Raw genomic sequence first — 13105 nt, 5'->3', positions numbered from 1 at the left:
ATTCTCCCTAATGCGAATTTTGAGCGCGTATCTGTCGGTGTCTCCTCGGGCTCTGTAGGCTCACTGTTGTTTGGCTTTGCTGGGTCGTCGGCACGTCTGGCGACGATATTAGTTCGATAGTAGTAATAATTGAAGAAGAAGATGTGCAATGCACAGCGCGAGGGTGTGTTGCAATTTAACATGAGGCGTGAGCGGCTGGGACGATCGCTAGTGGCCAGCGAAGCTGATCTGTTCGCGACGCCGCGGGTTCAAAACCCAGTCCCGGACAATTTGTTTTTATTTATTTATATTGTTTGGCTCGGTTACGACGACGGCGGCGACGCGGCTCAACCCACGAACGGGCGCTTACTGAGAGCTGCGCTCTAAAAAAAAAAAAAAAAAGTTTCTCAGCGCGGGTCATCATGCACGCAGTATACGTGAACCGCCAGCACGCAACGCAGGATTGTGCATGATGCATGCCTTCCATTCGAGTGCTCGTTCTCTACGGCGAAGCTGTAGCATACAGATGCGCTATGGAGCTAAGTAACGCCCCTGATTGGTCGGAGAGCTCCATGACAAATGCGTCGTAGCAATGACGTCACAGCAAATTATTTTTCGCGGGCGCTTCGAATGTGGAGGGGTTTCTGGACTTTCATTTGCGATTTTTTTTAGCAACGCAACCCACCTTTCCGCGCAGGAAAACACGCCGGCGGTAGCCCGGAAGTATAGTCTATCCGTCTTGCTTAGTTTTACATTTTCCATTAGCGCCCCTTAAAGCATGCAGCCATTCTGCTTGAAGCTTGTTTCTTGGACATCTTTCCTCTCCTATACCAACGCGTCACGAGTACCGTTAGCCACTGGGATTTACTTCCTTTGTCTACTGTGCTAAGTTTAAGGCTAAATTCTTAATGTTGGCTGTAATCGCTTCACCTCCTGCGATGAACATCGTTACAGGGTAAGCAGTATAAATAAATGAATAAAATAAACAGTCTTCAAATTACTTTCCCAGCAATGTGCAGAATGTTCGGAGCTGGTACCACGGCGCAGTAAGTTTTTCTAAAGCGCGAACCGCCCTTACGGTTGCTGCTAGCGTGTTGCACGTCATATTATGCACAACCGTAAACACCTTTAACTGACCCGTCACAGTCGTCTGCTAGAGAAGGCAGTAAGGAACCAAGAAACCAAAAGCTCCAACTCCCATTTACTAGCAGCTGCAGGCCACAACCACTTGTTTCGTAATCACCCGCGCTTTCTTGTTACTGACTTCTATGGCCTTCGGTTCCTGCGTGGGTCGTTATATAGCGACTATAATGCGAAACGTTGAAACAAAATGTAAATGTAACTTATTTATGGCTAACGTCCGAAAGTGACTCAGCCTATGAGAGACGCCGTAGTGGAGGCCTCCGGATAATTTCGACCACCCGGGAATCTTTTAAGTTCACTGACATCGCACAGCACACGGGTTTCCAGCATTTCGCCTCCATCAAAATGCGACCGTCGCGGCCGGGATCAAACCCGCGTCATTCGGGTCAGCAGCCGAGCAATATATATAACCACTGAGCCAGCGTGGCGGCGTAAATGTAGCTTATTACGTCGCCAGAGCAGAAGACAGGGTGAAATTGTTAGCAGCGCCTGAACAGTTACTAACAGTTGTCCAGTGTATAAGTGCGCTCATGGTCATCACTGGAGTGTTCTTCAACACGACGTCTCAGAATCATCACCCTTTTTTTGCGTGTACCGAACACGAAAAGCCATAGTGGCGCGTAGCTAGCATTTATAATGGTTTTCGACTTGGTTTTGAAAAGCCCGTACGACGTACGTTCACGCTGCATCTCTTGCATTCCACGCATACTGAATTGGGATGCTTACAAACCACATCAAGCACACGTTACTTGCTCTCCAGCTCACATTCCTTTTTTTTTATGCCTTACTATCATAAACACCGCAGAGGTTATACTAAAAAGATATGCTCACTAGAGGGTGCATAAATAGGCCTAAGCATGCTTTTTTTTTTCGGTTTGCTGCCATAAGGCTGGACAGTGTAGTAGCTCGTCGCACGCTCGATATGCAAGGTCGCGAAGGGCCACGTAAGTAGAGAGATTTAGCATACCGAAGACGTATTAGCGGATACGTGTACAGGGTTTAAGGGTTTACGCACGCTTGTTGCGCAGTGGCCCTATCCGGCCACGCGCTTGCCACAGCGCATGCGCAGCTCCCGTACGTAAAACCGGTTTACGTCTCCGCTAATACGTGTCCGCTTCACTAAAAACGTCTAATAGCATAAAAAAGGGCATGCCCGCTGCCGCTAGAGGCGCTTAAGTAGATGGCTGTGCGCGAGATGGTTGCTAACATGAAGGGAGTGTATCGTGACAGTTCTGAAGACTATAGTCATAAAAACAAAAGAGAGGAAGTTTGCTACCACATGACAGAAAATGAAGGTGTTTGAGTGACCACGGCAGAGTCTCGGCCGTCACGTGGGGCCGACTTCAGCGTGCCCGGAGATAGAAAGGGGAAAGCGACCTTATTCAACGGCACTTGGACTGCGAAAGCCGCCTGGGTGGCTTAAGAGCCTCTTAAGAGTTTATTTTGTTTTCCTCCGTAGTTGTTAACCACGCCAGCAGGATAATCTCTCGTTCCGTTCCGAACGTCTCGACATACAGGGATCTTCCAAGTTCAAATTTGTTTTTCACCTGATGGGCTGCATGCTGCAGCGGCTGCGAGTGAGCTATCTCCCTATTACGTCACAGGCATTCTCGGACGTTCCGGCTGCCATTCCTCGGCAGCTTACTCAGCGAGTTGGTCGAGTCCATTCTTATCTTCAGCTTCCGCTACAGCTTCGAGCATGTTTTCACTGCTCCTCGAGTACCAATCTTTGCAGCGCCCGGACACGCCCCCTTCCCTCCCCGCCATTATCGCACTTCAGAGTAGAGGCTCCATTGTTAGGGTGTCCACATGTCCACCGAATGAGTCATTCGTAGGGAATTAAATCTTTTTTTCTTTTTTTGCAGTTATGAGCAGAAACTGCGCCTCTTAAAATGTCTTTGGAAGGAAAACATTGTTTTGTGTCGCTTGCATAGCGCGTAGGTGAAAAATCTGGTTGACTATGCCTGAGAACATTTCGAGCCTAAAAATGAAACGAGGCGCCTGAACAGCACGTTTTACTCGCGACTGGATTTTCAGGGCACGAAACTTCTACGTGACTAGAACACATGACAGCCGGAATTAACGTATAAACAAAACTGACTAACTAATCCGGGCGTCGCATCGAGAAAAATCCTACGCGGGTCTACAGCTATGGGGTAGACAAGCTATGGCGTAATATATACTGTATTACCCCATAGCCGTTCCAGCCGAAACCTCTTCTGAAAAGGCAACAGAAGCTGTTCGAAATTATAGCTCTGTACAAAGCAGGACTTCGACGCACCAGGAAATTTACTGCAAATGCCGCAATTCCGAGTTTATTCGCATACTCAGTTCACCGTCACAGAAATCACGTTCTGAAGTTACCAGCCGTGAAGGCAGACCAACCCTTACAAAAATATCTTTAGACAGTCTATAGACTGTCCATAGACTTCGAAGTCTATAAAGTCTATAGACAAACCCTAGAGATCAGTCTACAAGCAATACAAATCCTATAGAAAGTCTATAGACAATCTATAGATTTATGGCTATACACTTCTAGTAGACTTGTCTATAGACATTCTGTAGACTATGAATAGACAAAAAATCTATAGGAAGGCAATACTGTCTATAGGAAGTCTATAGACTGTAAAAAAAACCATTTTTGTAAGGACAGATCGCTACTGCGGAGGAAATACCACCATCCTCGCATATTTATTGATCGATATCCCCACGAAACAAGTGTACTGCCGTATATGCCAACACCCTCATCAAATATAAACAGCATAATCAACCAAAGTACTTAGTCTAAGTACGTGAAACCGAAATTAGTTAATCAACGAAAGAATTATTTATGCACCTACGATGTCTACGTAAAGTACTCCACAAGCCGATATAAGGCTCACTCAAAACAGGAAGGAGTGAAAACGGAGTAATATCTCCTCCAGCGCACTTCCTTTGATAAAAAAAGAGTGCGCTACACTCTAAACAAATGGAGTAAAGAGGGTGTAAAACTGTCCTCTATCGCGCACCCTTTTATGAAAGGGTGTGCGCTAGAGGACAGTTTTACTCCCTTTTTACTCCCATATAGTAGGTGTATTCGTGTTTAGAGTGTAGAATGATTACTCCCTTTTTTACTCCCACGTATTTGTGTTTAGGGTGCTGCTACCGACTTCAGCTTATTTTTCATCTGTGCACGGTGATAATGACCGTTAACTATTCGCTGGTTTGTCCCTTTTAACAGGTAGACAGCACGTCAATGTACAAGCGGTAGAAAATAAAGCCAGAAAAGAATACGCGCATGAGCGCGCCACCGAGCCGTGAGAGTCGTAACCATGCGCAACTCCCATGGAGGAGCTCTGGTTACCATTCTCAAGGCTAGGTCATGCATGCATATACGTACACTGCTCACAGCCAGAGTGCTGCCGTTCCCGAAGTCAGGTCGCACAAACAAACATGCACTGCATCCAACCAACAACCACAGTCAGCCGGAACGGGAAGGTATGGAGAGTTGTGGCTTCCTACAAACGCGACGTGCCATATCTGCTTTAGCTCGCAAATTATGCACTCCGCGAAGCCTCGTCCTTTTGTACACAACAAACTAAAGATGCTTCTTCATAAGGCAGCCACGGAGGCAGTCAAAGGTCGATCCTTCATGCATGGAGAACATAAGCCAAGCAACTTAAAGGCGCTTCAAAATATTTCAACTTTTTTTCGAGCTATCACTGCGCAGGGACGTCTTTTCCATCGAAATGCGGCCGCCGCGGGCGGGATTTCAATTCCGCGTCCTTAGGCATAGGAGCCGAACACCGTAACCACTAAGCCACCGTGGCGAGTCTATTACTAGAATCCTTATACTTGAAGGACTCTGTTACACTAGCTAACGCTGTGCGAGCAGTACGTTTTTTTTTTTGAAACCGAACCGAATACAATAGTGTAGCTTCGCTACCGAATTGAATGCGATTCGAATATTTGTACGAATATTCGAAACTTGTCCGAATATTCGTACAAAACGAGCAATCATGCGAAACATCGAAACACCAGCGGCTGCGCTGTGAAGCGCTGCTTTGACTTGTGGAGTTAAAGCTACAGCTGCTAAAAGATGCAACACTAAATCTTCACTAAGGAACCGCAACAGGAAGTCAGTATAATAGGTCATTACGTATTGTTCTCGGTAATTACGACCGGTCACTTAGTATGTTAGAAAGCGAAAGAAATCTTCAATGGCTAGACCTTAAACATCGTCGAAGAAATCCGAGGATGAAATTCTTGCACAATATTTACTGCTCTAAAACTAGTATAGACAAAGAACTTGAAGTTTCTGAAGCCGCCGTCCTATGTTTCAAAGAGAAGGGACAACAATTTAAAACTTTCGTCAGATGTTTAGGGGAATCCCCAAGATGGAACAGATTTGCAATTAGGGAGTAATTACTCACTGGCATCCGCCCAAGTGAACCCACACGGCTACAAAGGAAATCTACATAGCTTCCACAGAAAGTTCGCAGTTGAAGAAAAATTCGTCCTGGTCCGGGGTTCGAACCCGGGACCACCGCTTCACCGGAGCAGTCGCGCTAAAATGAGCTAACCGCGACGGCTAGCATATGGTAGGGCGAGAGCTAATTGATCAAGAACTCGAAGCGGGAGTTAATTGTAATTAATTAATGGGAGTTAGTTTTAATAATTTAAACTTCATTAGTTTAATTTTAAAGGTGACGTCTCTGCGAGCTCAGTCCATGAATGAAATGCTTTGCCGCCACATGTTATTAATGTTGTATCAAATGGGTTCTTTATTTACGCGTTAAGTGCACGATTTCTTGTTTTTGTGAATGTGGCACCATACTGTAATGCCGATCGACGGTGCAGGTATCATATAAATAAATATAACTCAATGACCGCCAAGTTGTACGTATAGGAAAATTATGTTTTGATTTTGATGACGAAAGAGAATAAACTAGAGTCACACCTCAAGCCATAAGACGGATGAGAGCTACGTACGCCCTTTGCCAGAAGTGACCAGGCTGCCCGGTTCGCTTGTCAGTTGCGTAGCGAAACAGTCATCGCACCCAGCAAGCTATAAATCACTGTGAGGTCAGGAGAACCCTTTTCCTCACCTTCCAATACCTTCTGGTTTTTTGGGAAGCCGTCGGGGCTCCATTACATGAGGGAGAAGCAAACTAGGCAGCCTAGTTACTTTTGGCAAAGGCTGTACGTGCGAGTTACGACCTCCGAGATCGGGCATCAAGGCAGGGTTTGCTGAACTTGCCTGAGCATTCCCGCGTCGTCCAGCCTTACAGGCTGTGTATCAGCATCATGAACGCCACCACGCGAACGAATGGACTGCGTCGAGGCGCTGAACCTTTCATGCCGCGCATACTGATCACGGTAAGATGGCACGCGGCGACGGTTTAGGCCGCTTTTGGAAGTCATCGGAGAAAAATATGGCGGGCCTTACTCGAACCTTGTGCCAATTATTCGAAAAGTTCAGAACACGTTCGATTTGTTTCGAGAAATGTTTAACACATATACACCATTTGGTTAGAACAATCGGACAGAAAAATATTCGATTCGCTATTCAAAACTTTGGAATATTCGCGCACGCCTAGTTTTAGGCACCTAACGCATTATTTTTTCATTTTCCATTTACGATTTCAAACTTCACTGCTGAGTTTTCTTTATATATACGCTGTGAGTGCGAAAGGAAGTTGGACTCATGGTTTACGGGGGTTTAACGTCCCAAAGCAACTCAGGCTATGAGGGACGCCATAGTGAAGATCTCCGGAAATTTCGGCTACTTGGGGTTCTTTAACGTGCACTGACATCGCATAGTACACGGGCCTCTAGAATTTCGCCTCCATCGAAATTCGACCGCCGCGGCCGGGATCGAACCCGCGTCTTTCGGGTCAGCAGCCGAGCGCCATAACCACTGAGCCACCGCGGCGGCAGTTGGACTTTCATTCCGTCAGTCATTTTCGCAGCTGTCACACTCGCGCTCGTGCTCTCGTTTCAGAAGCTCTAGTTATTAAGGAGGCCATCCATGCCTCTGAACACATGTGCTCTCCCCAACTGAAAGAAAGATAAAAACTCGGACAGCCAAACATGCATCTGAAAGGTCGTGCATTTCCGACGCAAACACTCCTGCAGAGATGAGTATACTGAAAGGAATGCAGTGCGCACAATCGAAAATCTCGCCCCAAACCAGCGACTGCTCAACAGGCTGGCGAGCAAAAAATAAATTAAAGCACTGCTTGCTATCGCGTGCCCGTCCAGATAACGCAGCAGCTCCTAATCTTGCGACGCGAGCACGGCCCTCCGTCGCCAACGCTCGACGCGGATCCAACGAGCCTCAGCTCCAGGCCACTCGCGGTAGGAAACAATCGCCTGCGAAGCCATTGAACTCTCCAGCCCACCCGCGTCATTCTTAAATCCTTCACCTCCACCCGCCCACCCGCACCCTCCCTCCATTCTCGGCAGCACCGCATCTGCGGCTCGAAAACACTTGCCACTAAACAAGCGTACGACGGAGCGCTAGCCGTGCCGATCCCTGTTCGTGAACACATCAGGAGCACACATTCGAGGGCTCTTTTAAATACCGAGGGCACACAAAACGATCAGCGCGATGCAGTCCAAACACTAATCGCACGACGCACGCCATGTCCCACTTACTCATGCTGCTTTCAAATCTCCCGCGCTGGCCGCTCGATGCTCGCGTGAGCGCCCGTCGATACACACACGCACGGACGGCCGAGTCAACAACGCACGCTGGCTGCCCGAAGAACACGCGCGCGCGCACTCACAAAACACACACAGCACACACACACACAAAACAGGCGATGTCACTCCACAGACGGCTCCGTGTCGTGGGTCCCGCGTGCCCGAGGCTCGAATCCGGGGAGTTCGGCGCCCGTGTCACCGGCCTATTACGGCTTCCGAAACGCGGCCACACGCGACTGCGAGCGACGAGCGAACCGCACCCTGCCTCAGCGCGGCGTCCATCTATGCACGTCACGGCCGGAACCACGTGGGTCGCGATTCCGGAAGGTGTGCGTGCGCGCGTAGTGTGTGGTTGCGCTAGCTCCGCTGCGTAGCGCTGGGCCGAATACCGCGCGCTCTTGTCGTTTGCGTTCCCCGCGCGCCGGGCCCCTCAAGGACGCCGGCCGATCCGCGACGCGATTCGCACAGCGCCGCGCGCGCAGCCACCACTACGTGTGACGACGGCCCGCCCGGCTTCTTGCACTCCCGTCCGCGTGCTTGGCCGCCGGAACCACTTTTGCCTGCTGGCCGCCTGACCCGTCAGCGCGAAATGCAAATGCGCGCGGAGCTCTCTATCTTTGGGCAAGAAGAAAAGAAAAAGCGTTAGAGAGACGGCGCCGCGGGTTTTTACGACAGCTGCTGGCTAACTCGCGAGCTAACGTTACAACATAGAGAACCGCTCAGGGTTTATTTTTATTATTTCTTTTTACGAACGCGCTAGCGCGAACGAGACGGGATGCGCGAATCGAGTTGCCAGGATTGCTGAAGCGCATTTCAGATAAAGAGAGTCCTGAGCTAGAGGACATATGCCACGTGATGGAGATGTGTGACCACTTCAGAATGCGCGCCTTGTGATCTCTCGAGCCTTTTTTTTTAAAGATCCCCTAGCAGAGCGACACAGGAAAGCCATTTTAAGAGCACCTGCTTTCTTTTTTTCTTGCGCCGGGCGCGAGAATTAAGTTTTATGTTCATATATTTACTCCTTCTTTACTCCTTTCACATAAAGCTTTAGGAAAGATTTCATATTTTTTCATTCATTTTTATTTTATTTTATTTTTATGAGGGAGGAGTGGTCATTCGGTAGGTATGCGCGTTTGTGTATGAGCGTATGAGTGTTTGCTGTACGATTTTACTCACGTGCGGTTACCGCGTAATCATGAGTGCAGAAGGGCATGTGCAATCTACAGTAAGCAGTTCCTTGTTTGCGTCTACCCGCTTTCTGTTAGAGACCCCGTAACATCGGCAGAAATACCCTTTCATTCAATTCATTTTCATTGCATTAATTTTTGCCACTTCTATGAGGCAGCTAGCATGAACGACTTTGTCTACTATACCCAGCGCAACGCGTCTTTCCCTCACGGGTTGATGTTTTGTTTATTTACAACGCATTCAGAATGCGTAAACGTTTTATTTACCTCATGCCTGTTTTTATTATGACGCTGACGCGCCCACCGCGAAGCACTCTTATCTCGTCTCCTTTCGGTTGATTTCACCACCACTGAAGCGTTCAAGGCCGAGTGGGCGGCGAATTGCTGCGAGTGCTTGTGCAAGTCACTGTACACCGTCCACCTGGCATAATGCTGATGGGGAGGGTTCTTCACTGCTACGCCTCGAAGCAGTCATGTGCAGCGGTTCCGCACAAGGCACTGTAATTGCGCGTTTTGTTTTTTGTTTTCACTAAGTACCGCGGGAAAAGATTCACATTTACCGTGGAACATCCGCAGTAAGAAAGAAATTACCAAGGAAAGCACTGAAGTCCGACACCATACTCTGGCTGCAATGTGTGTAATTAGAAGCTTTTAGCATAGCTGAGACGTACTAGTAGACGTATAGCGGTTTACCAGACGCCAGCTGCGCACGCTTAGTGACCCTGCCTGGCCTCGCCCTTACCACTGCGCGCGCGCAGTCGGCCTCAGGTAAACCGGCATACGTGCACTCCAGTACTACTCCGCTATGCTAAATGTCTCTATTACGGCACATTTTGGAGATGTGCGGACGAGGCATTCTGGACAGGAATGGGGTCATGCTTCTGCCGCCGCTTGCCGCACAACTCCTCCGAGCCAAATTTCTCACATAACGTGAGCTATCAATGCGAACGAGCGCGCGCAGAAGAAGCTGATCGGTCGTTTGAGTAATGAACAGAAGGTGTGAGACATGTGATCGCGGTTGCGCAGCAGTGAAGACGTACAAAACTCCGCACACTATGTGGAGCTACAAGCGAACAAAAAAGAAAGATCCGCAATACTAAATCATGGACACCAAAGCGCCTTAACAGACAACAACCTTCCAAAGTTCGTGGCCTTAACTTTCATTAGTGCAGAATAATGTCAAAGCGCTGTTTCGATATTAAGAGCCACAGGCTTCAGCGCCCGGCTATAAACACACTGTGTACCTTGTTTTTATTGACATCAAAACACTCCATGGCTATACGGTCACGTTCAGCGACGAGCTCAACTTTCCTCTTTTCTCTTTTCTTTTCCGTTCCCTTTATCTCTATTGAGATTTGCTTTCAATCTCCCACCCCAATCCTCAGTGTAGCGCAGCGAACGTGACCTCGACAAAGACAGTGAAACGTGCTACGCAGCTTTATTTTCCATTTTCAAACCTCTCCCCCTATCCTTCCTTACTGTCCCTTCACCTCTTTCATTTCACTTCTTCAAACTGCCTGCTATCCTTTATTTCCGCTGCCCCAGCTCAGGTGCCGCCGCCGCAGTGATGGCAGATGCTGGAGTTAGCAAAAATCTTTTACCTTCCTTTTGTTATTATATTTGAATTAAACACACTTACTACTACTTGGAACCATGGCTCTCTCCGGCACGCTTTGCGAGACCTTGTGCGACGGAGTGAGCTACCTCGTTGAGGTTGGTGAGGTGCGGAGCGACGTCCCCCATGTGTGGAGCAAACCGTGCCGGAGAGAGCCATGGTGAAGACGGGAGGAGAGATAAGCTGATGAGCTTCAATGAATTAACCTAAGCCCTCTACCTGGCCTGCCGGACCTATCCTCCACATAGCAACAAACTATGCAGAGCTCAGGCAGTCGCCTGGAGGCCATTACAAACAAACACGTACCCGAACCCGCTGCAATACAACAGGACCTACTTCGAAATATATAACAGGAACACGTTCAAGGTCTGCAAGACAGGCGTAGCTACACTTACACACATACTCTGGGAGTGTAAGGCACACCTAACCGATGTTAATACTGAAACCCTGTCGTTGAGGTGGTCCGCCGCTCTGCGCAGCTCCAGCCTCAATTACCAACTCTGGGCCGTCCAGCAGGCCCCCGAAGCGGCGAAGAGACAAGATCTCGACGTCCCCACGTGGGAGACCTAGGCCCGGTCGCGCTAAGCCCTGCCGGACACTCAATAAAGTTATTACTCACTCACACAAACAATAAATAATCTCTAATCAATACCACCAGTATAGGGTAGCCAACCCTGCGTATGTCTGGCCTACGTATACCTGCCTTTCCTTTCGTTGTCGTTCTAGAAAGTGCCGTAATCGGTAACCCAAGAATCGCCTGTGTAAATTATTGACCGGCATCCATTGAGCTGCGCAGTGGCCGAGACAGTAAAATCTGCAATATGACGGCAACATCTTTTCGTGATTATATTAGGTAAGCTGCTACAATGGCAATAGTGGCTGTTCGCTGCTCAAGGCATGTGCAGCCTCCTACAGTTGCGTCGTTTCGGTGGCTATTCTGCTAATAAGTGCATCAACATCATCATCATCATCATCAGCAGCAGCAGCCTTAATACGTTCACTTCAGGACAAAGGCCTCTTTGGTATCCCTTCAATTATAGTCGAGCCCACTTATAACGAACCTGACGGTCACGCGAATATGGTTCGTTATATCTGATGTTCGTAGTACGTGGACTCGCCTTACTACAGCCAAAAATATTATGTTCACAAAAGAGGGGTGTTTATTTCTTTTAAAAAAAAACAACAACTGTGTTATGTGTGTGTACAAAGCAGATCCAGGGCGGTCATGTTCCCCTCGCTGAGAACCTTGTTGCCAACGGTCAGCTTTACCGACGAGATAGAACGAATCGTGGTTGAAGCGTCCACAGCAGCTGGTGGCAGGTAGGCCTCATCAGGTTCCTATAGCGGTAGGTGAATGTCCGTACTTGGCGTACAACGGCTTCCGAGGAGCACTGGCGGCTCTGCGATTTTGTTCGTACGAACACAGTCATCCGAGGAAACATCTGGCCAGCGATGCATAAGCGACGCGCTGCAGCATTCTACATGCGTACGATCTCATGTGTTTTCGACAGCTTCTTCTATCGTTCCTTGGCCTATGCAGCGACGAATGTAGCGCAGCACTCGTGGCACAGAATGTATCAGCTGCACTGTCCGCTGACCGTCACTGCCTGCATGCACACGGCAGCAGCACATAAGATGGGTCCAACGTGGCAGGCGACCCCTACCATGTGGTCAGCATGATCAGCAAGGCATTAAATCTACTCAGATCACTGCTGTTAGTTGATCCACGACCATGCGCTCTGGACGCTGCCCCTGTCTCCCACTTGGGATGCTTTGCTCAGCCGGCGAACACGCAGGCAATGATAGACAGACCTTGTAGGCCATCGGCGCACGCTTGGCCGGCGCTTACTTACTGTTTCAATGACGCCTTTTTATTGCTCTTTAGGTGGACATGCTCTTTCTTCGCTGATGTCACGAGGGTTGAGAGACGCTCGCTCTTTGGTCTGCGATTGCTGCGGGAGCGCGATCTCTTCAACTTCGGGGGTGAGTTTACGGCGCCTCTTCGTTCGCTATAACCGTGTGGTGCGGCCAGGGTTGTTCGTTGTATCCGAGACGATCGCCATTGGCTGTAGCATCGCACTCATTCGTAATAAGCGAAGGTTAGTCATATATACGACCTGCCAACCTGCCGTTGGAGTGACTCATTGCTTAACCGCTGCACCAGAGCGCCAGCCGCATGGTTATCAGGACTCCCTGCGATGTACGAATGTATGCGATATATGAACAGTACGGTTTTCGAGGCATATTTATGATGCTTTTGCAAACTTAAGAAATCGACAGCAGCAAGTGCAAGTAAATAGTTGCACTTCAAATTTTACACGTCTCGGAGTAGTGTTCCTCAAGGCAGCATGCTCGACCCATTATTACTTAACACTTACGTAAATGACGTAGTAAACATTAGTGATCATACTAGATTTACCGTATATGCCGATGACACGAGTCTTTTCTTTCCTGGACCTAGCCTGACCGAACTCAAATATAAAGCAAACAATGT

The 13105-nt window shown here is 48.6% G+C and overlaps 1 protein-coding gene across 1 annotated transcript in view; it reads right to left on the bottom strand.

The window, feature by feature from the left end:
• LOC144099003 (rho GTPase-activating protein 18-like) overlaps positions 1-8359 on the bottom strand; it is a 201440-nt gene extending 193081 nt beyond the window's left edge. The window contains exon 1 of the mRNA XM_077631994.1: positions 7762-8359. Within this exon, the coding sequence (XP_077488120.1) occupies positions 7762-7765 (4 nt within the window). The 5' untranslated portion in view covers positions 7766-8359. The remainder of the gene's footprint in view (positions 1-7761) is intronic.
• Between the last annotated feature and the right edge of the window lie 4746 nt (positions 8360-13105).

Source organism: Amblyomma americanum, chromosome 7, assembly GCF_052857255.1.
Source record: "Amblyomma americanum isolate KBUSLIRL-KWMA chromosome 7, ASM5285725v1, whole genome shotgun sequence".
NCBI classification, from domain to species: Eukaryota; Metazoa; Arthropoda; class Arachnida; order Ixodida; family Ixodidae; genus Amblyomma; species Amblyomma americanum.
The sequence above is the reverse complement of the archived record's forward strand: the minus strand, read 5'-3'. Positions and strand labels throughout refer to the sequence as shown.